At 40.9% G+C, this 27,317-nt stretch overlaps 1 protein-coding gene across 5 annotated transcripts in view; it reads right to left on the bottom strand.

Annotated features, from left to right (window-relative positions):
* Positions 1-998: 998 nt before the first annotated feature.
* ADK (adenosine kinase) overlaps positions 999-27,317 on the bottom strand; it is a 656,244-nt gene continuing 629,925 nt past the window's right edge. For 4 of the 5 annotated variants that reach the window (XM_030203211.1, XM_030203212.1, XM_030203210.1 and 1 more), the window contains one exon: positions 2,110-2,234. In XM_030203211.1, coding sequence (XP_030059071.1) covers positions 2,110-2,234 — 125 coding nt within the window. Of the gene's footprint in view, positions 2,235-27,317 lie in introns of all 5 variants that reach the window. The other variant, XM_030203209.1, reaches the window with a different exon arrangement.

Genomic DNA, 27,317 nt, shown 5'->3' with positions numbered 1-27,317 from the left:
CTCCTCCTCTGCCCTATCCTTTGCCGTGACCAGGAAGTTATTAAGTGATCCTTCCCTATTAGTTGAATTTCTCTAAGTACATTTTTGTTGTAAAAATTTCAGGCCAAGTCAAGACCTTACAAAATGTATATAGTGCTACAGATTGGCACTTTCCCCTCTATTTTCAGACACATAACATTTGCCTGCAACATGGACTGTTAGTTTAAGGAACTCAATCAAGTTATTGTATATGTGGAAGGTGGTTACCTTAGGGGTCCTTTTACAAAGTGGCATTAATACCAACACTGGCTTACCGCACACTAATCTGGAGCTGGCCTCGGCAGTAGTTCCAGCCCCAGAATGCACCATTTCCTGTGGTAGGGAAAATTGGCCTGTATTTTTAGTGCCAGACGCTACCCAGTCACTGCCAGGTTAGCACAAGAACCCTTACTGACACCTCAATGGGTGGCTGTAAGTGCTCCTCCTCGCATGGCCATGCAGTAAGAGCAATCTTGGCGCATGGCCTTTTTCAGCGTGTTTTACCTGCTACAGTAAAAAATGGCCGCCGCTAGCACAGGGCCCTTTTTACCGAAGCTTAGTAAAAGGACCCCTTAGGGGCTCATTTTCAAAGCACTTAGCCTTCCAAAGTTCCATAGGTTTCTATGGAACTTTGGAAGGCTAAGTGCTTTCAAAATATGCCTTTTAGTGTGTACATAAATGTTAAGTTACTCTCAACAACTCCTATTCCATGAAGTGAGAGCCAAAGGAGTAGTACGTTTAACTCAAATGTAGTGCAAAGTGAAGGTGAATATTTTAGTTTTCTTGATCAAGAGGACTCAAGAATAAAATCAAATGTAGTGCAAAGTGAAGGTGAATATTTTAGTTTTCTTGCTCAAGAGGACCCAAGAATAAAATGTCTTTATCTGAAATAAAGGTTACCAGAAGCAACCTCTACCTAGTGCTGTTTGTTTTTGTTTTGAAAATGAAACACCAACGTACATTTGAGTATTTGCAATAATACAATTTTATTATTTTGGTACCATTAACAAAGTTTACCACTTGCTATGATACTGGAGTAGATGAAGAAAATTAAATAACTTGGATAGCAATGAGAACCCCGAGTGGCAACATGTGTCATGTGAAAAACTCATCTTCCATTTAAAAATATGCCACTGTTGCATGTTTAAGGACACTAGAATGTATTTATCTTGTTACTTAGGAGCATTCCAAAATGAAATGTGATGCTTTCATGGACAATGTTTTATTGTCACTTTATACACTCATCAAAACACTCTCTTATACATAATTTGTCAAACTTCAAGACTAGGTAAAATGTGACCAACAACTGACAAATGCTAAAAGACCAATCTAAATTGTATTTTTAAACTTTATGGTGCAACAATTTCCTGCAAGAGAACTTGTTTTTATTTGTCAGTATCAAATTACATAGTAAAGTAATGAATGCAAATGCTACAGAATTTCTCTAACACTGTAATAAAAACATAACATGAAAAATTTCCAATTATCCAAAGTACATTATATGTTTAAAACTGTGCGTTTAAGATTGTTTGGCATATCTTGGCAGAAAAATCCTGCATAAATATTTCTGTACCTCATTTTCATTGTATATTCATAAAAATTAAATATATCCATAGAACAAGTATACAATATAATGGGTATATATGTATAGTGCTTACAGTAGGAGAGGAAAGCAGAATGTACATATTAAAGTACATTTAATCGCTTCTATGACAGCAACTGGTTTGAAGGATACACAAGAACTCACATGTCAGACTAACTATAGGTCTCTACAGAAATTTAAAAACAATTAACTGCCACTTCCTTGAGGTTCTGTTATAAAGAACCGCATAAAAGCAGCATTTTTACAGGCTGGTGAACAGTGTCTGGAAGTCTTCATCCTTCACTGCAACTCATATAAATGATGACTAGTGAGGTATTATTAAATAAAAACCAGCCTATAGAAGTTTTTAGTTCATTGAATAAATGAATTGAAGTACAAAAGCCTTGATGCAGGTAAAGGAAAGAAAAGGGTAGTTAGGGAAAAGGGGAAAATTCAGGCAGCGATCCCATCAACACAGCATTATGATGCCTGATCCATTTGAGTTTCTGTTATTTGAAGTCTGGTTTGTCTGGGAATGTGCAACCAGAACGGCGAATAACCACATGAGCTGCATAATGTCCAGCGCGAATGCACTCTTTCAGGGGTCGATCATAAACTAGCTGTGATAGAAACCCTGCAATCAGAAACAGAAAGCAATGTTCTATAAATTTAAATTTACACTTTGGTTTAAATCTGCAATTTTCCTTGAACCAATGACAACCTGACAAGGTTTCTTATTTTCCTCATCAGTAAGCTAACAGACTAATGACATCCCTTAATGTGTGACCCTGTTCACACTTCACAAGTAAATTTCCCTCATCAGCCCCATGATTTCTTTAATTTCTATTGTTTTAAACTAGATAAAGATATAACAAATGCACATCTAAGCTACTAATGTAGGCTAATGCATTTAATACACATTATCAGCAACTAGGTTCCATTTTATAAAATGAGACCCAAATATGGAGTGTTTACCATGTTAGTGCACTAAGCACTAGTACATTAGTCCTAGCTGTAAGTTTACTGGTGAGTTCAATAATTGAAAATAGAAACCCCATCAGAAGCAATGAAAAACCCCCCAAAGCCTTCTGGTCAAACTCAGAATTCAAGCGCCAAGATTTCTGGAGAGCCTCTTACATCAGGCCAAGTGTTGTCTCTTTAATAGTTGGGCTAGATAAGAAAGGGGGAATATGTTGGAAATAGGGAAATGATCACAGTGCTATATCCTAGGAGTGATTAGTTCTGATTAAGGAGGTAGCCCAAAGGAGCCTCCCTCGCACACCCTCCCCCAATTCTTTAAAAATTACTGAAAGAAAAATTAACATTTGAAAACATAAATGTATGTGCATTGTTTAAATCCCTGCCCTAACTCTGTCTCTGGGAAGGACTCTACTAAATGCAGGCAGAAGTACATGTGTTGTACAACATCATATATGTTTTTTACAAGCACAAAGGGTGAGCAATTTTCAAACAACCCATTTCTGTGGTTAACCCTTGGTTACACTCAGAAATGGTTTGAAAATTGCCCTCTAGACATAAGTAACGCCACACTGGGAAAAGACCAAAGGTCCATTGAGCCCAGCATCCTGTCCACGATAGCGGCCAATCAAGGCCAAGGGCACCTGGCAAGCTTCCCAAGCGTAGAAACATTCTACACATGTTATTCCTGGAATTGTGGATTTTTCCCAAGTCCATTTAGTAGTGGTTTATGGACTTGTCCTTTAGGAAACCATCTAACCCCTTTTAAAACTCTGCCAAGCTATCCGTCTTCACCACGTTCTCTGGCAACGAATTCCATTGTTTAATTATGCGTTGGGTGAAGAAAAAGTTTCTCTGGTTTGTTTTAAATTTACTACACTGTAGTTTCATCGCATGCGCCCTAGTCCTAATATTTTTGGAAAGCGTGAACAGACGCTTCACACCCAGCTGTTCCACTCCACTCATTATTTTATATGCCTCTATCATGTCTCCCCTCAGCCTTCTCTTCTCCAAACTGAAAAGCCCTAGCCTCCTTAGTCTTTCTTCATAGGGAAGTCGTCCTATCCCCGCTATCGTTTTAGTTGTCCTTCGCTGCACCTTTTCCAATTCTACTATATCTTTCTTGAGATGAGGCGACCAGAATTGAACACAATACTCAAGGTGCGGTCGCACCATAGAGCGATACAACGGCATTATAACATCCTCACACCTGTTTTCCATACCTTTCCTAATAATACCCAACATTCTATTAGCTTTCCTAGCCGCAGCAGCACACAGAGCACGTTTCAGTGTATTATCGACGACGACACCCAGATCCCTTTCTTGGTCCATAACTCCTAACGTGGAACCTTGCATGACGTAGCTATAATTTGGGTTATTTCCCACATGCATCACCTTGCACTTGCTCACATTAAACGTCATGTGCCATTTAGCCTCCCAGTCTCCCAGACTTACTTATGAACAACATTCAGTAGATAATTTAATAACAGCACATGTTGATGTCAATAATGTGTGCTATTTGCCATAGGACCCACTAACACATAATTCGATTTATAATGATTAAATCATAACAATAATAAAGGGGGATTATATAGTATGTCAAGGGGAAAAAGAGGTCGGGAAATCGGAGGATAAAAATTCTCATTCTGCGAATAAATGGCAAGCCTAGATGAAGCAAGATAAAACCTAAAGGTCGGAGGCTGGCAGTTTTGTAGATAGGTATGAAATGCCATGGAAAAATATGCTTTAAAGTGATGCTTTACATTTGTGGATTGATGGCTCTAAGTAAAGGAAGAAGGAGTTCTAGAGAGAGGGAGCAGAGACAATGACACAAGTTCCAGACAATATCACGATAGACATGATAAAAGGTTATGCAACAGGCAATATCTTTCTTTCTTTTCCTTTTTTTTGTTGTTGTTGAGAGGAACAAATACGCAAGATGGAGAAACTAGAGACTGAACCCGATAACATAGGTATTCTGTAAGTTACAGGGAACCAAACCAATGCTCAGTTAAAATAAGGGGGGTAAAATGATAATATATTTTGAAACTATAGAGAAGTTTAATGGTTGTGTTCTGTACTAATTGAAGTCTGTGTGTGTATTTGGGAGCTCAACCAGAAGGGGATTACAATAATCAAGCTTGGTAATGGTAGAGGCTAAGTGTAAAATTCAAAGAGATGAGAGGTCCAGAATAGGAAAACAAATTAGAAACTACTTTTGAAATGTGAAGATGGAACGAGATCTTTATCAAGGATTACTCGTCAGTGGCGATCCTAGCCTGCATGACACCCGGGGCGGATCGCCAATGCGCCCCCCGGATGCAGCGCGGGCCCCCCCCAGCGAAATGAGGGGGGGGTTGCCGCGGCACGCGCCTGTCAGCTGAGTTTGCTAACTTCGCTGCAGCTCCCTCTGCCCCGGCCGGGACAGGAAGTAACCTGTTCCGGGGCAGAGGGAGCTGCAGCGAAGTTAGCAAACTCAGCTGACAGGCGTGCGCCGCGGCACCCCCCAGCGGTGTGCACCCGGGGCGGACCGCTCCCACCTTGGTACGCCACTGTTACTCGTAGAACCTATATGGAGTCTAGATAAAGGTACAGAAAGTTCCTTTCATAGAAAGTGAGGGCACTATGAGGCTTATTTTCAAAGCACTTAGCCTCCCAAAGTTCCATAGAAACCTATGGAACTTAGCCTCCCAAAGTGCTTTGAAAATATGCCTCTATATCACCCAAGGAGGTTAGATTGAGACAGGAGATGGAATGAGCCTATCTAGACCACTGTGTGGGCTGAATCCAGTAGGCAGAGCTTGCCAGCATCTTAATTCAGCTAAAACAATTGCATAAGATTATTAGAAGTAATGGTCTGCCTATGCATAGTCCATCTGTAAAAAGTGTACAGCTGTTCCAGTTGGATAGGCAACATTTTAAAAGGTAGAGGATAAAAGGTTGTTTTTTTTTTTTTTTTACTTATTTGATAGCTTTTTCAAAACATTTATTTGAAAGCATCCCATATCTAGATATATAGCATGAAATAAAATTGAATATCACTAAAACATCTTAAACAATTATTGTAGCTGGTAGAAACATCAGTAATAAGCTCTGTATTTTGTGCTCATTTGTCTACACTGTCCTATAAAATACTGCAAATTTAAGTGAGGATATCCTGTTTCCTGATAGGTTCATCCATCTGCTTTGGGAAGCCTGGAGGCATATTTTCAAAGCACTTTGGGAGGCTAAGTGCTTTGAAAATGAGCTTGCTGGTGTTATAAAGATGGAATATACTGTAAGTAAATGAAAGTAAAATTAAACTCTCCTTTCATTGGAGAAACTAGAATCACATCTTCACCTCATCTGTTTTGTAGAAGTTTACATTTTAGATACACACAAATGGATTATTCTGTTTTGAGCATGTTTCAGGGACAAGTGATAAGTCAAAATAATAAAATTAAATATTTTATTTAATGCAGATCTCTCATTTGTTTAAATATAACTAAATGGGCTATAAATCCCCAATGCAATCCATTGGTTTTCTTATATTTTGTTCTTGTGCTGACTTATACAGTGCTAAAACTGAAAACTCTTACCTCTTCTATCCAGGGGCGTATCTGGACTTCACCGGTAGGGGGGTCCAGAGCCGAGGGGGCACATTTTAGGCCCCTCCCCCCGGCGGCGCTGCCGCTGCCGCCACCAGAACCCCCGCCACCAGAACCACCTCCAACAACTGTCGCCCGCCCGCCGACCCTCTCGACCCCCCGCCCGCTGTCGCTTACCTGTGCTGGCGGGGGGACCCCAACCCCCGCCAGCCGAAGCCATCGTCCTTCATTCGTTTGTTTTCTTCTTTCTGAGTCTGACTCTGACGTCCTGCCAGCAAAGGTAGGTGACGGCAGGTTGGCGGTGGGAGGGGGGTTGCGAGGGCTGTCGGTAGGGGGGTCCAGGCCCAATCTACGGGGGCCCTGGCCCCCGTGGCCCCATTACAGATACGCCCCTGCTTCTATCTGGTCGATAATAAAAGGAGCTCATTGTGAACACTATCCACCCTAAAAGGTTGTTTTGTGGCTGTATATGAGGGATTGTGATATTGAATAATGTATTCCTAGTCATGCATCCAAAGGTTATATACAAGTGTATTTTCAATGCAATTAGACTTACAAAGTTACATAGTAACCAGTGGAACTTTTTAAGTCTAAGTGCTTTTAAAATGAGCCCCATAATCCTTTAAGGAAAGCCAGTTAATCATTTAACTTATTAGTGGAACATAACCACAAAGGCATAGTATGGTCATATTTTCAATATGGTAATACTAGAGCCCAGCTAAGGAACAGGTTATTTTGAGTTAGTATTCACTGGACCAAACCAGCTAGCTGGATAGGCAGTGCCTTAAGAGGTGGAGGATAAAGGATTTTATTTTTATTGACATTTATATCCTACATTATCCCAAGCAAACTCGGGTTCAATGTGGCTTACATTTGAAAATACAGTTAGATAGAATAATAGAATTCAGTAACATCATGGGACCAAGTAGATGGATATGTCTGAAACATTTTGCAAAGTTGAGATTGGCATAAATATTAAAAGTCTGACCTGTAATGATGCCGCATGTTCAGAAATCATATCATTATCACATTCACACAGGCATCCATACACAAACACACTGCAAAAGTAAACATCTACTTCTACAGCGTACATACAAAACTTATTTTTTTATTTTCTCATTTCCATCTTTCAAAATTCTAGACAGCAGATGTACAGATTAGTAGGACCCAACTCAATCCAAAACAAAAACTCAGAAACAACACAGTTTATATCTAATTATTCAACCACCCTTAGGATTCGCCTTTGGGTTTAAAAAGCAATACCATCTGCATATAAGGTCCGTTTTAAAACATTTATCCAATCAAAGTTTAAAGCAAATGCCCATAATATATAATACTTGGTAGCAATACTAAAACAGCGATGGAATAGTCACATAGCAGGCAGCCAACATTTTTTTTCTACTGAACAGAATTAACTTTGTATGAACTTGGCCGCTAATAGTGTGCTGAACTGGACAATGTTGGCACATTTAGACTGACTCTGGATAGAACTTCTGCATGAAGGAAGCTGTTCCCTCATTATTCAATACCTCTCTGTGAAATAGTAGTAATAATTAAAAAAGTGCATTTTTATAATATATCACTGTATTCCACAAACCAAAAGGAGCAAGTTCCCACACACTATCTTTTTCTTTTGATATATGTACAGGAAAAAAAAGGATATTAAATGCTCTCAGGTTTCAGCCTAATTAATGTTTAAAAAAAAAGCTTTGTACTTATGAATAGTAACTGATTTTTGAGCACCTGATTCTCATAACAGGTCTGTTTTTGTGGCCCTTTACTAGGTGAAAACATCTCTGTACGAATATAGGAAGTCCCTATAACTAGCCCCTCCAAATGATATGATAATTATGATTTAGAACTAATTACTAAATCCTCTGTGCACATCTGTATGCTGCACAAGCCAGTATGTTTGAAAATATGCGAGATTAAAGAAAAATACTACCAACAATAAAGAACAAAGTGGATGCAGCAGCTCATAGGTTTGATTTGTTTTTGGTATACAGGGATGACAGCTACAAGGGGAAGAGGGAAGGGGAGGCTAACCTATTTGGCTTCAGCTTTTTGACGTCATGTCATCTTCTGTTCTCAAGCTAACCTTATCACCAGTGGCACAGGAGGGGAAAATCATAGCTTCAGTTTTAGAAAAGTGGCGTATCAGCTCATTTTCAATAAACAAGATAGCAACAGTGTCAAGTTTTGAGGAGAGTAATGCGCTAGGAAAAGAAAGTTGGGGATCCAAATAATATAGAAGGCATATATTCTCTGCATATCTAGAGTCTGGAAAAGCAGTACAAGAGAAAGCATGAAAAATATTGAAGAGCACTGGGCCAAGTCATAAGATTCTGTGGACTCTCAAACCTCATTCCCTCACAAGGAAAGTAATGATGCTGGATTTTGTCCAGTTGTTGTTTAAACTTATCGCAATGTTTTTAATTTTGTGAACCATTTTGAACTTTATGGCTACTGTGGGATATAAATATAGTTTAATAAGGAAGATGGTGGACTTCATTAAATTTTCTTATTTAGGACCAGGGTCTCTCACAATTTGAGGGGAAGGAATGGTAACAGGGAGTTTACTCCTCAGAATCACTGACACAAACATGCAAAGTCACACACATTAGGTATCTGACACACGCACTTGTGCCCCTGCTCCAGCTCAGACACCAAACTGCTCTCTTTTCAAGCACTGGCTTCCTGCCTTCACCTTTGCTCTCATGATCTGGAATTTCTCTCTCTTCCCTTCTTCCTGCCCCTTCCCCCGGAATCCAGCAAGTGTTCCTCTCTCCTGTTCTTCCACCCTCCTCCCACAGGTCCAATATCTTTCTCACTCTTCCTCCATTCCTTGTAGGCACCAGCATCATTTCCTCTTTGCCCTGTAGTCCTGAAATCATTGCTCCACCCTTACCCTCTTGTGTGGACCTTTAAACTTGCTTAGGGCCCTGGAAGTGGCAGCATTCAAGACAGGCTGTCTCCAACAGGTCCATGGAACCTTCCCTGCCATCCCTTTGATACAATTTCCTGTTTCCAGAGAAGGAGGAGGGGAGCTGTAGAGGGAAGGCTCCATAGGGTGGCCAGAGGCATTTTGTCTTGGAGCTCTGCCATTGCCAGTGACCCACAAATTTAAAGGACCATTTGGGGAAGGGGTTATGAAGAGAAAGTGGAGTCCAGATTGGGGGGGGGGGGGTGCAGAGAGGAAATGATACTGGAACCTGTGAGAGATGGAGGAACCTTAACCTTCAAAGAGGAAATTATGATAAAATGAAGAGAATGGTTAAAAAACAAAAACTTACAGGAGAAACCACAAAGGCCCAAAATTGACATCAGGTGTTGATGCTATTCAAAAATACTATCCTGGAAGCCCAAACCAGATATATTCCATGTATTAAAAAAGGAGGAAGGAAGGTCAAATGACACTTGGCATGGTTAAAAAGTGAGGTGAAGGAACATATTAGAGCTAAAAGAAAATCCTTCAGAAATTCTCATCCCATGCAGCAGAGGGCCCAAAAGTCCCAGTCCGCTCCACAGCCAAAACCAGAAATTCAACAGCATCAAAAAGTTTGGAGGAGAAGGGAAGTAGTTTGTCTTTAGGCGAAGGATAAAATGGAAAGAGGGGGAAAATGCAAAATAATGGCGAGGGGGAGAAAGGTGGAAAACAAGGGGTGGAGGAAGAATGTACTGCCTGAACTGCCATCTCCTACCCTCAATCCTATACCACATTCCCAACACCCATCAGACCACTCCCTTCCAATATGCACAAACTTACATTCTTCCACAGACAAAAATGTATATACACTGCCATCATCCATATAGCACAACCCTTGCTAGCATTCCAAGACACACAAACATACCCAGGTCTGTCAAAAGTTAAGGGAAAACATTCTTTCAGCTTTGCTCCTGGGGTCAGTAATTAATGGGTACAATGTATAGACAAGACCTGGCAAAGCAACTCAATTTAAAAAGCAGGAGTTGGAAAGCTGATGTGATCTGAAACCATACATCTCAATATCACAGTTCTGCTACTATAGGATTTAATATATGACATGTGCTGCATGCAACCTCCATTGAATGGTTTAATTTGCTGCTAGAAAATGGAGATGCTGGCAGAGAGTATGTAACCAACTGGAAGAGAGACATGCTCCACTTCTGGGCTGAGAAACATTGTGGAGGAGTTCTCAACAGCTGATGTCTAACTGGCTGCTAAGCACCTGGTATCATTCAAGCAGTTCATATTACCATATTAGTAATGCAGGTCAACAATTGCAAGCTGAAAAACTGGATGCAAAAATTACTGAAAAAGAAGATGAATTAAACATTTATGTCCATGCTGTTGTGCTTCCATTGTCTTTGAGTTATTCTGTCATGCAAGAACATTTCAATAGCAAATTAATGGACAGGTAGCAAATAACACCGATGTTAGATACTGGCCAGCAGAAAGTGCTGTGAAAAATACTGGCATCTCAGGATTCTATAGCACAATAATTGTATCAGCGCATTTAGACATTTTGCGAGTTTTCTTTATATTGTGGCAGATGGTGAAGCTGACAGCCAAGAACTACAGTGCCAGGAACCCTGCTTGAAGCTATTGAGATAATGGCTGCTTATTATAAAATGCTGATGCTTGAATGAGGGGTGGAATTTAGCATCTGATTTCAAATAAACCTGGTATGTAAACCTCAACACTCAATATTTCTTACTAGTGCAAACTAGCTATTATTTTGTAGTCTGCTATCTGTTGCTATTATAATAATCAAATAATAGAATTGTAGACATATTTATTTAGTTGGCATAACTCATATGGGATTTCAGTGCAAGTGTATTAAAAATTCTTTTCTCCATTAATTTTTTTTCAGACCAAGAAATTCATTCATTTTCCTTTCAACTCTGATCAATCAAAACCTGTGCTTGAATCTGGCATTATTTGTAACCATCCAGGAATTTCCGCCGATTTGATAAATCCTCCCAGCTCACTTTAGCCCTGTCATTGCAGTGGCAGTCCTTGGTCAGGGTGATATATCAAGGAACCTTCCAGAACACTTCAGTTATGGACCCTGTATTTGACCACCAGGTGTCACTGCTGCAGGATGACTGGGACACTCTTCCCCCTTCTGAAGCTGTGAATGCAGCACCCCCAGCCTCAGTCAGCCTAGGGCACTGAAGATGTAACCTGAGAATCAAATGCAGGACCTATGGGTGCCAGTGCACAGCACTTCTACTGAGCTGTCTCCATTACTTTGTTTAATGAACACAAAGTCATACAGCAACAAAATACATATACATACATATATATATATATATATATATATATATATATATATACACATTTATTCCTCGGCACAGGATTCCTTTATGCTTATCCCACGCATGTTTGAATTCCGTTACCGTTTTCATTTCCACCATCTCCTGCGGGAGGGCATTCCAAGCATCCACTACTCTCTCCATGAAAAAATACTTCCTGGCAGACTCAAGAAAAATGTCAGGAAGTATTTTTTCACGGAGAGAGTAGTGGATGCTTGGAATGCCCTCCCGCAGGAGGTGGTGGAAATGAAAACGGTAACGGAATTCAAACATGCGTGGGATAAGCATAAAGGAATCCTGTGCCGAAGGAATGGATCCTCAGGAGCTTAGTCAAGATTGGGAGGCGGGGCTGGTGGTTGGGAGGCGGGGATAGTGCTGGGCAGACTTATACGGTCTGTGCCAGAGCCGGTGGTGGGCAGCGGGACTGGTGGTTGGGAGGCGGGGATAGTGCTGGGCAGACTTATACCTGAAGAGCACAGGTACAAATCAAAGTAGGGTATACACAAAAAGTAGCAAATATGAGTTATCTTGTTGGGCAGACTGGATGGACCGTGCAGGTCTTTTTCTGCCATCATCTACTATGTTACTATATATATATATATATATATATATATATATATACACACACATAATTTTTTGTACACTTTAAAAGCACGCCATCACAATCCCAATGTTTTATTATTTAGAACTTGTACTGAAATTGTGCATGGTCCATAGGACAATTTTCAAAACTGTGCAGACAGCTACAAAATCTGTGGGTATTTTCACACACAAAATTTCAGAAGTGAAAGTATACATATGCTTTTTCTTTGAAAACTGTTCGAGAAAAAGTTATCTGCAGAGATTTGGGAAAACTTTGTGAAGAGAAGTTGTTTATCGGATCTATGCTTGGCACATTTATACTTAATAATGCCCCGAGATCATTATGGAAAAGTTGATAGATTGGATAAACAGTTTTAAAACAGGATCTTTATACAAATTCTTTACGGCAGATTTTACTATGATACTTCACCGAGACCGCTTTGGCAGTCCATGAAGGCTTTTTCCTTTGATCCTGGGTTACGTTGATAGCCCACTTGTGTACATAAATTAGAGACACTATTTTTGTACCTTCTATTACAATCAGCATTACATCATAAGACTCCTGAAGCAGGCACTTAGGCACTGAAACACAGCTGCTGTGTCATCATTTTTGATGTTTAGTAAGACTTTTAACCACCTATACATCTCCTTCGTTGTTTGGGAAACAGCCAACTCCCCCTACTTCTTCTTTGCTCTGATTGATTTGCGTAGGGATCAAGTGCACCACCACCTTCTGTGTGGGTTTCCCCCTCTCCTATTTTCACACACAAAATTTCAGAAGTGAAAGCATACATATGCTTGCTTTTTTTTTAAAATTGGTCAAGAAAAACCTATCTGCAGAGATCTGGGAAAAATTTGTATAGAGAATTTGTTTATCGGATCCATGCTTGCCACATTTATATTTAATACCCTGAGATCATTATGGAACAGTTGATAGGTTGGATGAACAGTTTTAAAACAGGATCTTTATACAAATTCTTTACAATAGATTTTACTATGACCACTGTTAAAAGCTGAGAAAGGGGACCTTAATGACTGTGCTATGAAAAATAATGTTAGTAGTAATCAGGGCTTTTTTTGAGGGGGTACTTGGGAGTACTGAGTACCAGCACCTTTTTCATCGTCTGCTAAAATTGACCCATGGTCCTCAAGTTTTAATGAAAGAGCTCAGGCTCTACACACCAATTCTGCCTTGGCATAGATTCTGTGACTGGTTGCAGGGGGCCTGGCTATTGTGAGGTGAGTCCCTCAGTTATCACCCCACCCCTGAAGGGTGGCCCGGCATTTGAGTACCGGCACCTTTGTGCTAGACAAAAATGCACTCGTAGTAATAACAAAGCAACTGAAGAACCATTTAGAGAAATTTGATTGGTTGGTTCATTCCCAATTTGGGGACTCAATTTAGTGGTGCTTTTAGACAGAAAGACTACAGATGTGACCCACTGAGTGAAAAGGTACCAAAAGTGGGGTAATGGGACTTATTTATACCACCAGATAAAGGAATATCAACTAAATAATCCTGCAAAATTTTAGCGTCAAGTATGGACTAATTATGTCTTGTAAGTTGAGAAACATTTATCAATAAAACCCCCAGAAATCACATACCCCACTTTAGATACCTGCAGTTTTTAGTCTGTAAAACATGAAAGTTGTGGAAGAAGTTGTAGCGAGCCATTCTACTGACTACAGTACATGAAACTTTCAAAAATGAACGTTACCCCTCCAAACTTTCATAGCCTTTTTCTCTGTTATTTGCAATCCCACTTTTGGAACCTTTTCGCTCAGCAGGTCACAGATACAGGGGATAAAGGACTTTTGGTTCAAATTGGTTTATCTTCCGCATTCAACTCGGTCAAACATGACTTGATGATATTAAAGCATGCAGACTTAGGTCTAGTTGTGCTGTAATGTGTAGGTAGAATTATGCATGATTTCCATCAACAATTTGGGTGAGAAAGCCCTTTTCAATGACTTGAAAATTGCACTCCCCCAAACTAAGGGCCCTGTTTACTAAACCGCGCTAGAGGCATGTTAGTGCTTTTAGTGCACGCTAACCATTAGCGCGTGCTAACTGTGTAGATGCCCACAATATTCCTATGGGGTCTACACAGTTAGCCCGCGCTAATTTTGTGCATGTGCTAAAAACACTAGCGTACCTTAAACAGAGCCCTAAGATTTTAATCTGTGAAATAACAACACTATCCCTAAAGGAGTTAATATTCAAAGTGATTTAACAGGCCAGAAATGGCTCCTGGCCGTTTAAATCGTTTACCTGGGGCTAACCAGATAGTGCTGCTGAAATACCCAGTTAGCGTCTAAGCCGAAACCGGCTACTTTTGTGGATATTCCGGGGGTGGAATGAGCATTTAACCGGCTAGGATAACACATAAATAGGACCGCATAATACAAAGTCTTATCTTTATGCGCTTCACTCTTAACTGGTTATGTTTTATCTGTGTGTGTATGCCCAGATATTCAATGCCTGGAATTGAATATCCGGGAATAAAGCTGGCGGTGGTCAGCAAACCACTGACTGCTGCTGGCTGAATAAAATGGACACCATTTTCTCTTTGTAGAGAAGATTCTAGAGAGCTACAGTAAAGAAAGTTGCATATTACTAATTATTTTCTACCATTTTGTAAAAAAAATTACATATGATTTAAAATATTTTATATTTCTAAACATATATTTTACGTACAATAAAAGATCTCACAAGATTCAACATGCAATTTCTTCAACCAGAAAGGCATATTCTGAATACAGTTGATTTTCTATGGTTGCTGCACTATTATTAACAAACAGGGAGAAACTGAGGGTACAATGATTTACATTTAGGAAGCTGCAAGCTAAAATCTAGTTCTAGCTGAAAATCCATTTAAAAGCTTTTTTTTTTTTTACTAAGCTGGCAGAAAAAAAACCCCCCTCTCAAAATGACTAATTAAACTGCTTAATTCTCAAGAGATTATCTGATTTGGAGGCTAAATTTTTGGCAATTCTAATTATCCTCTTCTGAGTTCCTTTACTATTTCACATAATCAACAGAGAAGAAAGAAAAACTGCTGTTAAATGTATCCTTTCTGATACCATGCTAAGCACTTACTTCTCCCTGTCCAAGTAAAATCAATACCGTGTTTGAGTAAATATGTTTACAGCTATATTAGGATGTCTTGCTTGTTCTGGAGCAACTACTTGAAGCTGTGGTAACAAATTGACTCAACTAAGCTAAACCTGCAGAGCAGGGCACTAGGCCCATCGATAAGGTTGTTATAAAAATAAACTGCAGGAGATCGGAAAGCTGGAACAAGCAGTCTGGTAGATGTCAATATTTTTACTTCCAGAGTACGGCAAAACATTATTATGAAGATGATGACTAGAAGACTGGATTTCTCAGCTCTTTTGTTATTTGAGGCTACAAAATACTTAAAACCTTTTTCACTTTCTCAGCGCAGTGTCTATCTATAGTAAACCCTTAGTAGGCTGGATAGATGAATTACATGTACACCTACTCTACTACTCATATTTCCATCGTATGTGTTTCTTCCTTTCTCTTTAAACATGTACATAACGCCTCAGAGTTCTTTAATAAATATTTGGAAATCTTATGCACGTTTGTCTAGAATCAGTCTAGGACAATAATATATAGAACAGGGCTTGATGCAATACGCCATGCACAATTTTCAATGCACAGCATTCTAATGTGCATGCTAGCAAAACATTTTACTCCTGATACAGTAAACTAATGTCAAGCAAAAAAATGTGTGCTGACAGAAACAAATGCTGTGCACATCACTGTAGTAAGATAAAATGGTTTGCTGCATCATATCAGTGCATAAGTAGGGATTGGTCAAAGCACTGGCAGGAAGAGACACGTTTTAAAAAAAATGCAGGATTGACTTCCTGCCCCCCCCCCTTCCTGCCCCCCCCCCACTCCCCATCTTCAAAAATTCTCTGGTGGTCCACTGATGTGTTGGGGCCCCCTCAATCTCCTCCTCAGGGCTATCGGCTTTAGGGCACCCAGTACAGGAAAGCCCTCAACCAAAGAGTATCCATATAATACTTACCTTATCTGGGGAGGCATCTAATGGTGTTCACCGTGTCCTGCCACTATCTTGAAAAATGGTGGCGCCTGACTCCTAGCGAGCCTGCCAAATAAGACATTCTCTCTGTAATTTTGGAAGATGGCAGGAGTGAGTGGTCATCTGTCCCTCTCAGCTTAGAGATTGGTGGACATTGGGGGGTGTTATCAAAGGGCTCACTTTGGCCACTAGGGAGATCTTCTTTAGGGAGGGGGTTGGGAAACCAGATGCCTACCTGGACCACTAAGGAAACTTATTGTGGAATGGGGGGAGGGGGCAGAGGCTCACCTGTGGCATCGAGAACATTTATTGTGGGGTCAGGGGGTTAAAGGGTGTGTTAGGGGTTTCAGGGGACCCATGAGGGCCACCAGAGATTTTGGCTAAAGTGCTGCACCTCAAATGATTTTTTGCTACAGAGCTAGAGTAAACATTCATTGCTACAAAGGGAGTAAAAAAACTGTGCTAAATGTGGCTTTCCTTATGCTAGAAAAGAATCTTACTACATTAGCTTCTGCAAATCCTCAACAAACAGCAGCTTGCCTCGAAAAGACAACTGACTAAGACCAACCTTAGAGGCCAAGTCAGTGGAACAATTTCTGAGTCAAAGAAAACACCTTTCATACATTGCTAGTGCCAAATTCTTAGCCAAGGCAGAAACTAAATCATGGAAGGCATCTGCCAAGAAGGCAGTGCCCATTTCCAGGTTAATGACTATGTCTGAACTCTCAACAGAGAATCCACAAAGCATGGAGAACTCAAAGAAGACCCACGGATACTTTGTAAAGCAAACAAAAAAGTCTGAACTCTCCCCTTGATAATCAGAAAGGTGCTCCACCCAGCGAAAACAGACCTTGACAGCATAACCTCCACAAATGACCACCTGAGAGGCCAAGGTGGAAACCCTGAAGGACCTCTTCAAGAGCACTTCCAGGTAGTAATCCGGATGGACCTTAAGAGCCATACCACCTTGTACTGGAATAGTTGTCTGCTTGGTGACAATCCACTTTAGGCAATCAAAATCTCTCCAGCTCCAGTAAAGGAAGCTAAAAAAAATCTCACTATGACCCGACCAATCCTGAGGGCAGCATCTGGGGAATTGCCATTCAGCCTCCACCATCTCCTTGAAAGCCTCATTGAAGGGGAAAAATTTTGGTTGGTTGTTGGATGCCCTTCAACAAAGGATCACCCTTCCTAACTGCCTGAGGCTTATGATCCTCTAAGCTAAGGGTTTGCAGTACATGAGAAATTAAACATGGCAGCTCGGGTCTCCTGAAAATACAGACCACAGAAGGGACCTCGCCAAGGGGGATGTCTGAACTGTCCTCTGGAGACCTATCCACATCTTCTTCCAAAAGAGGGAGGGAGGCTAGGGAATTCAAATTCTTTGCCTCCTGTCTCAGAAAGAGACACTGTTTCTTAGGCACCGATGGATCACCGAGATCCTCAGGGGGATTAATTGAATTGATTTGTTTTGCTTACTTTATTTCTTGTCTATTAGATTGTAAGCTCTTTGAGCAGGGACTGTCTTTCTTCTATGTTTGTGCAGCGCTGCGTACGCCTTGTAGCGCTATAGAAATGCTAAATAGTAGTAGTAATAGTAGATCCAGGGCAGTACAAACTCTGGAGAGAAGGAGGATGACTCCCCCTGCACCATATTTGGAGAGAACCAAAGGTTCCAGGGAGTAGGCTGCTGCTCCCTTACTCTGTCCCAATATGGTGGAGGTTCCCACGGGATTTCGATGTACTCTGAAGGGACTCAGCTGTATTGAGCTGACTCTCTGAAGCATCGCTGCCAGCTCCCTTCACTGTCACATCTGCCAAATCCGACTGAGCATATGAGGCAAAGCCCAGAAACCAAGAACACTTGGCGCTGAGTTGCGCAGGAACTGAAGTGGTGTGGTTTGTCAGCGAGAGCTGCCATTAGGGAACTGACATCCAGACTGAGGAGCCCAGCCAGGCTACTCTCTGCCGACAGTGCCGACTCTCTCAATCTCTTACTCCAGAGCAAATAGGGTGAGACTCAAGCTCCCCTAGGCTCTCCTATTTATATATTCTGTTGTCTTTCTTTTTTTTTTTTTTTTTAATAGGCAAGAGTTGTTTCCCACACCCTAAGAAAAGTACTCAAGGATCCCTTCTCAGTAAGCAGGAGAGGAAAGGGGCCACGGCAAGACTCTCAAAGGAGGTATGGAGGGGGGAGGAACCCAGAGACCAGCATGTACACCCCTGAGGCCCATCTTCAGAAATGGAGTGCCCCAACTCGGGTTAACAGATCCAATACCAATCTGAGCAGAGCTAGTGGCTGTTTTTCCTTTTTTTTTTTTTTTTTTTTAAAGTCTCCCCATCAGCTGGTAGGAGGGTATATACCTCATTCATTGGGAATGGTCTGGAGATAATAAGGAAGTATGTATGCCATTTCAACACAGACTTTCTATTTAGAACATTAGCTAGCATTAAAATTATGTGCATTGAAAGCAGGCTGGTACCTTGCATCTGTTGTTTGTGTGGGCATGAGAACATAGTGTGCATACTTCTTGAAATGACATGAGAGCACTGTTTTCTTCCCCCAACCTACAAAAGTCCCTGGAAATGCTGTTTTGCAACCTTGCTAGAAATAGCTGTTTTCCAATGAGTCAGATTACTCGGCTAAATTGTGATTTATCTGAATAACCACTTTTAAAATTGCCCTCATAATATTCAAACAATGTATATTACCAGGACTAGCACATGGTTTAGCAGTTACTGATTTCTGTACAGGTCGCCTAAAGTTTTAGGGACCAAAAGGTGTGTGCACTAAACAGAAATTTGATAACAGCTATTAAAGGCTTAACTGCCATTACAGAATATAGCCTAAGTCTGCACTTACACTAGCTCTATGGCAGGCATAAATGCTCATGCCTAAATGTGGCAGTTACATGCTTAAGTGACAGTATTCTAAAAACTATGTGTTTGGCACATCCCTAACACACCACGTCCCTCTTGCAGTTATGTGCTCTAAAATTCGGGTGCTAATATTACAGAATAGTGCTAAGTGCAGATACATGTACAACTGACAACTCAAATCACTGATAATTCGTTGCTAGTTTAATTTGCACCTATTTAGGCAATTAACTTGCACACCTAACTGCTATTTTGTTATAACCTATACATGCAAATGTGTACCCAAGACATTAATTTGCGTGTGAGATTATAGAATGAGGGGGTAAATCATCATTATAATTGGATTGAAGATGCCAGTCATTGTTAATTATGGTATCAGTTTTTTCTCTACTTAGCAAACTGCGTTTCTAGATCTTACCCATTATTTTAATATCATTATACCAAACTACTCTGTTTCTTCTTTTTATATCATCATACTCTCTAATACCTAAAGAACTAATTTGCCATCACAGCCTCTGAATATATAACCAGAAAAATACATTTACCTTCTCTCTAGATACTTTTGCCAGGGTTCTGCATCTCCCATGGTGTCCTAGGTTACACATACAGTGGGGGAAATAAGTATTTGATCCCTTGCTGATTTTGTAAGTTTGCCCACTGACAAAGACATGAGCAGCCCATAATTGAAGGGTAGGTTATTGGTAACAGTGAGAGATAGCACATCACAAATTAAATCCGGAAAATCACATTGTGGAAAGTATATGAATTTATTTGCATTCTGCAGAGGGAAATAAGTATTTAATCCCTCTGGCAAACAAGACCTAATACTTGGTGGCAAAACCCTTGTTGGCAAGCACAGCGGTCAGACGTCTTCTGTAGTTGATGATGAGGTTTGCACACATGTCAGGAGGAATTTTGGTCCACTCCTCTTTGCAGATCATCTCTAAATCATTAAGAGTTCTGGGCTGTCGCTTGGCAACTCGCAGCTTCAGCTCCCTCCATAAGTTTTCAATGGGATTAAGGTCTGGTGACTGGCTAGGCCACTCCATGACCCTAATGTGCTTCTTCCTGAGCCACTCCTTTGTTGCCTTGGCTGTATGTTTTGGGTCATTGTCGTGCTGGAAGACCCAGCCACGACCCATTTTTAAGGCCCTGGCGGAGGGAAGGAGGTTGTCACTCAGAATTGTACGGTACATGGCCCCATCCATTCTCCCATTGATGCGGTGAAGTAGTCCTGTGCCCTTAGCAGAGAAACACCCCCAAAACATAACATTTCCACCTCCATGCTTGACAGTGGGGACGGTGTTCTTTGGGTCATAGGCAGCATTTCTCTTCCTCCAAACACGGCGAGTTGAGTTCATGCCAAAGAGCTCAATTTTTGTCTCATCTGACCACAGCGCCTTCTCCCAATCACTCTCGGCATCATCCAGGTGTTCACTGGCAAACTTCAGATGGGCCGTCACATGTGCCTTCCGGAGCAGGGGGACCTTGCGGGCACTGCAGGATTGCAATCCGTTATGTCGTAATGTGTTACCAATGGTTTTCGTGGTGACAGTGGTCCCAGCTGCCTTGAGATCATTGACAAGTTCCCCCCTTGTAGTTGTAGGCTGATTTCTAACCTTCCTCATGATCAAGGATACCCCACGAGGTGAGATTTTGCGTGGAGCCCCAGATCTTTGTCGATTGACAGTCATTTTGTACTTCTTCCATTTTCTTACTATGGCACCAACAGTTGTCTCCTTCTCGCCCAGCGTCTTACTGATGGTTTTGTAGCCCATTCCAGCCTTGTGCAGGTGTATGATCTTGTCCCTGACATCCTTAGACAGCTCCTTGCTCTTGGCCATTTTGTAGAGGTTAGAGTCTGACTGATTCACTGAGTCTGTGGACAGGTGTCTTTCATACAGGTGACCATTGCCGACAGCTGTCTGTCATGCAGGTAACGAGTTGATTTGGAGCATCTACCTGGTCTGTAGGGGCCAGATCTCTTACTGGTTGGTGGGGGATCAAATACTTATTTCCCTCTGCAGAATGCAAATAAATTCATATACTTTCCACAATGTGATTTTCCGGATTTAATTTGTGATGTGCTATCTCTCACTGTTACCAATAACCTACCCTTCAATTATGGGCTGCTCATGTCTTTGTCAGTGGGCAAACTTACAAAATCAGCAAGGGATCAAATACTTATTTCCCCCACTGTATGTGAGCGAGCATATGTTCCCAACTGAATCATCTGGTCCATGGGCCTTGGCACACAACTTATGTGGGGCCTACTATATACTTGGAAACCTGCTGAGTCATATTTCTTGCCAGAAAGAAAAAGGCGAGCCAGAAGTTTAAATAAAAAAATCTAGGAAAACGGACCAGGGAACTAGGTTAAAAAGTAAAAATCTCTCCAAAGGAGCTTGAACCTGCTACTATTTACATTGACGGGGCTAATATTCCTAACCTGGTACTCGTCATTAAGGTTAACTCAATGGTATGTTGCGAAGGCATATTCTGAGTTGAAAAACGTATAACAGGAGGTATTTTTGAAGGTTCCATCTCTGTGGAACATTAATCTGAGTAGGGAATTATTTTTTTTTTTTTAGATACAATGCCAAAATCTCTGGAATGCTCTCCTTTTAGAAGTCTGGATAGAGGATAATTACATACAGTTCAAGAAGAAATTAATATCTTGGCTATTTACAGATGCCCGATTTATATGCTGATCACCCTTATGATGACTATTAGAGGTTAGAGTTAGTGTGCACTAAGCTGCACCTCCTATTTCATACCTATGAGCCACTTGGTGTGCTAAGCTTTAGTAAAAATGCCCCCAAGTTAGATGTAGAAATTTGCCCCTATTGTTATCAGAACATAGGGGCCTAAGTTTTATTCTGAAAATTCACATACGTTTAGGAGCTTAAAAGTTATGCTCCTAAATTTGGGCTACCACTCATTTGCCTAGAATTAGGTGGTTAGTGCTGAAAACCAATGTTGAACTCTTAGTTTTGTTTAGTGAAAATCTGAAAATAAATTTAGGGACTCAGACATCGTAAATTTTCAAGGAGGCCTGTTCAGAAGGAATGGATCCTCAGGAGCTTAGCCGAGATTGGGTGGCAGAGCCAGTGGTTGGGAGGCGGGGATAGTGCTGGGCAGACTTATACAGTCTGTGCCGGGGCTGGTGGTTGGGAGGCGGGGATAATGCTGGGCAGACTTATACGGTCTGTGCCAGAGCCAGTGGTGGGAGGTGGGGTTGGTGGTTGGGAGGCGGGGTAGTGCTGGGCAGACTTCTACGGTTTGTGCCCTGAAGAGGACAGGTACAAATCAAGGTAGGGTATACACAAAAAGTAGCACATATGAGTTTATCTTGTTGGGCAGACTGGATGGACCGTGCAGGTCTTTTTCTTCCGTCATCTACTATGTTACTATATGTTAAGAGCCTAACTCTTAAATTTAGGCACATAAACTCTTTGAAAATTGGCCCCATTATTTCTATCGGTTTGCTATGATTTATTCAATCAAACACCTTGGCACAGTCAAAGCAAAGAAATAGATCTACCTTCTCTTGATTCATTCTCTTGCCTCTCAAGTGTAGCAAATAAACATTTCTTGTTTGTTTTCCTCTTCTAAGTAAAATGAGGGGTATTTTTTTCACGCTTACAATCTTCTTGGAAAACCATGTTATAAAATAGGAAACATTCTAAACACTCAGTACTGATACAGAGGTCCTTTTACCAAGCTGCATGAAAAAGTGCCCTGTGGTAGTGGCGGGGGCCATTTTTACCTCAGTGGGTAAAAAGCCCCCAAACCAAAATGGCCCTGCAGTAAGAAAACTCTTACCATGTAGCCATGCGGTGGGAAGCCCTTACCCCCATCCACTGAGGTAGCGGTAAAGGCTCCCGTGGTAACTGGGCAGCATGTGCCACGCTAACCATTTCTGGGGTTCTCCCCCTCTGGAAATGGCATGCACTTGACCCGGAACTACCGCCGGGGCAGCCACGGGCTGGCGAAAGTCCTGGAATAGCGCGTGGTAAGCCCACATCGGGCTTACTGCCGCTCTATAGAAGGGCCCTGCAATGACTTGGATTTTGGAACAAAGCAAGGGCTTGCCTTTTACTGTTACTAATATGTACAATAACTATATTGCAATTGCTTGGAAATATATATTTTGTTACAATTTCCAGAATACATTTACTTTGCACTTTATTCAAGGTAAGTTTATAGTTAGTTTCATTATTTATTTGCTGCATTTGTATCCCACATTTTCCTACCTATTTGCAGGCTCAATGTGGCTTACATTATGCCGCAATGGTAGTCACCATTAACGGAATGATAAATTCAAAAAGGTATTGCAATCAAAGGTACATGAAAACATCGCATGGATTAAACATGATAATAAACAATGAATGAATTATGAGAAATAAGTAAATGATTCATAACAGGTACATAAGAATTGAATAGGAGATGTTAAAACATTCAATATTATTAAAGTAAATTAAAGTATCCAGATTGGAGAAGTCAATGTTGGGTTGATCTGATACATGTTAGATTTTAAGTCTTTTGTGAAGTATTCATATTATAAGTCTTTTTGAATAGGTTGGTCTTCAGAAGTTTCCGGAAAGTTAATAGGTCGTGTGTAATCTTTATAGCATTTGGTAGCGCGTTCCACAGCTGCATGCAGATGTAGGGGAAGCTGGACGTATATATCGATTTGTATTTGAGTCCTCTGCATTTAGGATAATGGAGGTTTAAGAAAGTTTGTGATGGGCTTTTTGAATTTCTTGCTGTAAGGTCTAGGAGGTCTGACATATATGATGGTACATCTCCATGCATGATGTTGTGAGTCAGGGTACAGATCTTAAATGCAATGCGATCTTTCAATGGGAGCCAGTGTAATTTTTCTCTGAGAGGATGGGCACTCTCATATTTCGGTTTGCCGAATATGAGTCTAGCAGCGGTGTTTTGGGCTGTCTGGAGTCTTTTGATAGTTTGTGTTTTGCAACCGGCATAGATGGAATTACAACAGTCCAGGTGGCTTAGTACTAGTGATTATGCATCACTGAGTGGCAAAATGTGCTTGGTATCATATTTATAGACTTGGTGCTTTTGTGGTGTTATTGTTTTTGCCTTAGAAAGAAGGCTGAAATGTTTGCTGCATGTATTCCCTACAACATAATTTTTTTCAACTATATTAAAACGCTATCACCATTTGTCACCCTTGGTAACAGTGATAAACTTGACATTACGCCATAAGCATTCCTCTAGGAAAGTACTTCAGAATCTCTGTAGAGTTATAGCATGCGTTTGATATAGTTCTGGGTTTTAATTCTTATCCTCTGTTTGCAACTAGCTAGCCCCTGGGCTATTTGACCTCTGTTTGAGCATGACATGCAGTGGAACTTCAGTTTACTAAATATGAAATGTATAAATTTCTGGAATCCTAAATTAGACCTGCTATTTTTGTTTCCATAAGATGAGAACACGTTGTTCCTGTTTTGCTGAAAGTGGTGGGGGGGGGGGGGGGGGGGGGGGGGGAGTGTCTCTGTAGAATATCTCCTTTATACCTGGAGCTTTTACAGAATGAAGTTTGTGATTGTTACTGTCATGGTACCCCATTAAATTGATTGTGTTGTTCATGCAACTAGGAAACAAATAATGTATCACAGAGTTATGTTTTCTTTTTATGTTGCTAGTTTGGTCGTGGCCTTTTCTGATGTGCAGGCCACAGCTTATGCAACTCCATTGTGTAACTGCAAATTACACTTTGGCATCACAGTTCTGTGACAACAGAATGTGTGTCATAATATACGTCAAACTGTTAGATAAAAAAGTCTCCTATCACTCACTGGAATTCCTGAGATAAAAGCAGTGTTTCATTATGTGTCACAGAAATGCCAAATGCCAGCTTGGAGCATTTCAGTTTTGTTAGTATCAAAGCAAGTTACCAGCTGAAAAACTACTTGGGAGTTGAGGGAGAACAGTGAGAAATTTAACTGGAAAGGAAATCTCTTGAAGTTTGTAACTAACATTATAAAAACTATACAGACACCTTTCTTTGGCACATTCTTCAAGTATAAACAGTTATTTTTTTCAGAGTACTCTCCATCTTCACAGCAGAATACTTGTAAAAGGTCAAGTTTGTTCATCCTACTACATAAAACATCCACTGATTTTTTATTTATTTATTTTTACTTTGGAGATTTTAAAAAGCGTAACAGCTTTTACATTTTTAAACAACAGTGTTTATGTGTGTGAAAGCCCTACATACACACATTAGACCACCGCTATTCATATGTGAAAAAGCCATGGCATGCGCAATTTGGAAAAGGGCATGTTGCAAGATTCCAATTTTACAACTGCAATACTTGTATGAATCTACAAATACAGATTTTGGTATTTACAACTGCTCTGAAGCAGGTGTGTCAACTAACTACTCATTTGGACCTGGGGTTTGCACCAATGATTGAAGGGGACAATTGTGTGTACTTCTGGTATTTAAACTTCTCATATCAACTACACAAAGACTCCAGTATTTTTTCTTTATAACAAAAACATTTTATTATATTGCAATGCTCGCTAACCTCACTAGCACTGCTACCTACTATTAAAACCTCACACAAGAGTGAATGTGTGAGGTTTTAATAGTAGTTAGCAGTGCTAGTGAGGTTAGCGGGCATTGCAATATAATAAAATGTTTTTGTGATAAAGAAAAAATACTGGAGTCTTTGTGTAGTTGATATTAAAAGTGACTCCGGAATTAAAAGAGTTATCCCCTGATTAGTAATTTTGATTTAAACTTCTCACCAAAATTTCCTGAAACGAGTTATTTCAATTGACCCCCTTAACTGGCTGATCCAGAATGTCCAGTTTTGTAAAAGCTGGCACTTGCACATGCCAACATTTACACAGGTAGGTTGTAAAGCTGACACACAAATGCCCAAGTGAATTCACTTTTTTTAACATGTTTCTTACTGTTACCACTGGGTGTGTATTCCCATGTATTCATATACATATTTTATAAAAGGCTCCACGTTCAGCAAAACCTCTTGTAAAATATATTAGTATTTGTTTCTAAACTGATAAGCAGTATTGGTACAATGAAAAGAATTTGTAGATAAGAGGGACCGATTCATCCATGACAGGATTTTGAGAGCAATTGCCTCTTTTTCATGTGTCACCATAGCCTGAGACCCTACCAGTCTCCCTTTAGCTCGCAAATAGCCCCTCCCCACGGACTTCACCCAGTCTAGCTCTCAAGCATCTTCCTCAGACTTCACCCAGTCTCTCTCTCTCTTAACCCACCCCTCTCTCCCTCTCTTCACCCAGTTTCTCTCCTCAACCCTCCCACCCCTCAAGCCTTCACCCAGTCTCTCTCTCAACCCCCCTCCCCCCAGCTTTGACCCAGTCTCTCTCTCTGCTACCTATTCCCCTCACCTTGCAGATTGCAATTTTAAAAGAAACGGCACATTTCCACATTTCCTGGTACCTTGTTGCAATTCAGCTCTCATGCAAACTTGAACCACACAGTACACGAAGTTTGGGCTTTTCTCACGGTTTTAAGTCCCATGAGACTCGAAGCTGCGAGACTCCCAAACTTCCTGCACTGTGCGGCTCAAGCTTACATAGAGAACTTAATTGCAGTGCAGAAGCATGAAATGTACCATTTGGGGTACTGCTACAAAAACCACAATTTGAGGGGCATGAAATCCTGGGCACCAATGTGCAATTTCTAGGTGCCATGGTGATCTGGTACCCGGGATTTGTCAAGTTTTGACCTAAGAGGAGTTATAGCCCAACTAAACCTAGTAGCCACCCTACCCTGAGGCTATTTTGCCCAGGGCACATTGGCCAAGCACAATCCTTTATTTGGCAGAATGATGCACCACTGGGAGTCAGACACTACCATTTTCCAAGGTGTTGGCAACATGAGAAGGTATTACTGGTCCAGGGATCAACATGGAGGCTGGTCAAAGGCATCCCTGTACTCAGTGTTTAAAATACTACATCAAAGTACTTAAGTAAAAATAAAGACATATCTTTAATACTGAAGTATAGTGAAGAGTACAAAAACATTTACTTATGTGAAAGTAAAATAGTTATTGCCTAATATGATACTTTTTGAGTAAAAGTAAAAGTTTGTTGGGGCAGGAGCAAGTGGGGTTCATTCATATCTCCATCACCCCAGCTGGACCACCAGGGGCTGTGAGGAGGCCCAAAGGAGCCTTCTGGGGTTTGGAGGGGGGTGAGTGGGTAGGAGGTGGGTTAGGTGCTCCTTCAGCGGTGTGGGAGGAAGATCAGAGTTGCACCAGAGAGGTGGAAAGCGGATTAGGTGCT

Source organism: Microcaecilia unicolor, chromosome 5 (assembly GCF_901765095.1).
Source record: "Microcaecilia unicolor chromosome 5, aMicUni1.1, whole genome shotgun sequence".
Lineage (NCBI taxonomy): Eukaryota > Metazoa > Chordata > Amphibia > Gymnophiona > Siphonopidae > Microcaecilia > Microcaecilia unicolor.
This window is presented reverse-complemented; position numbering and strand designations above follow the sequence as displayed.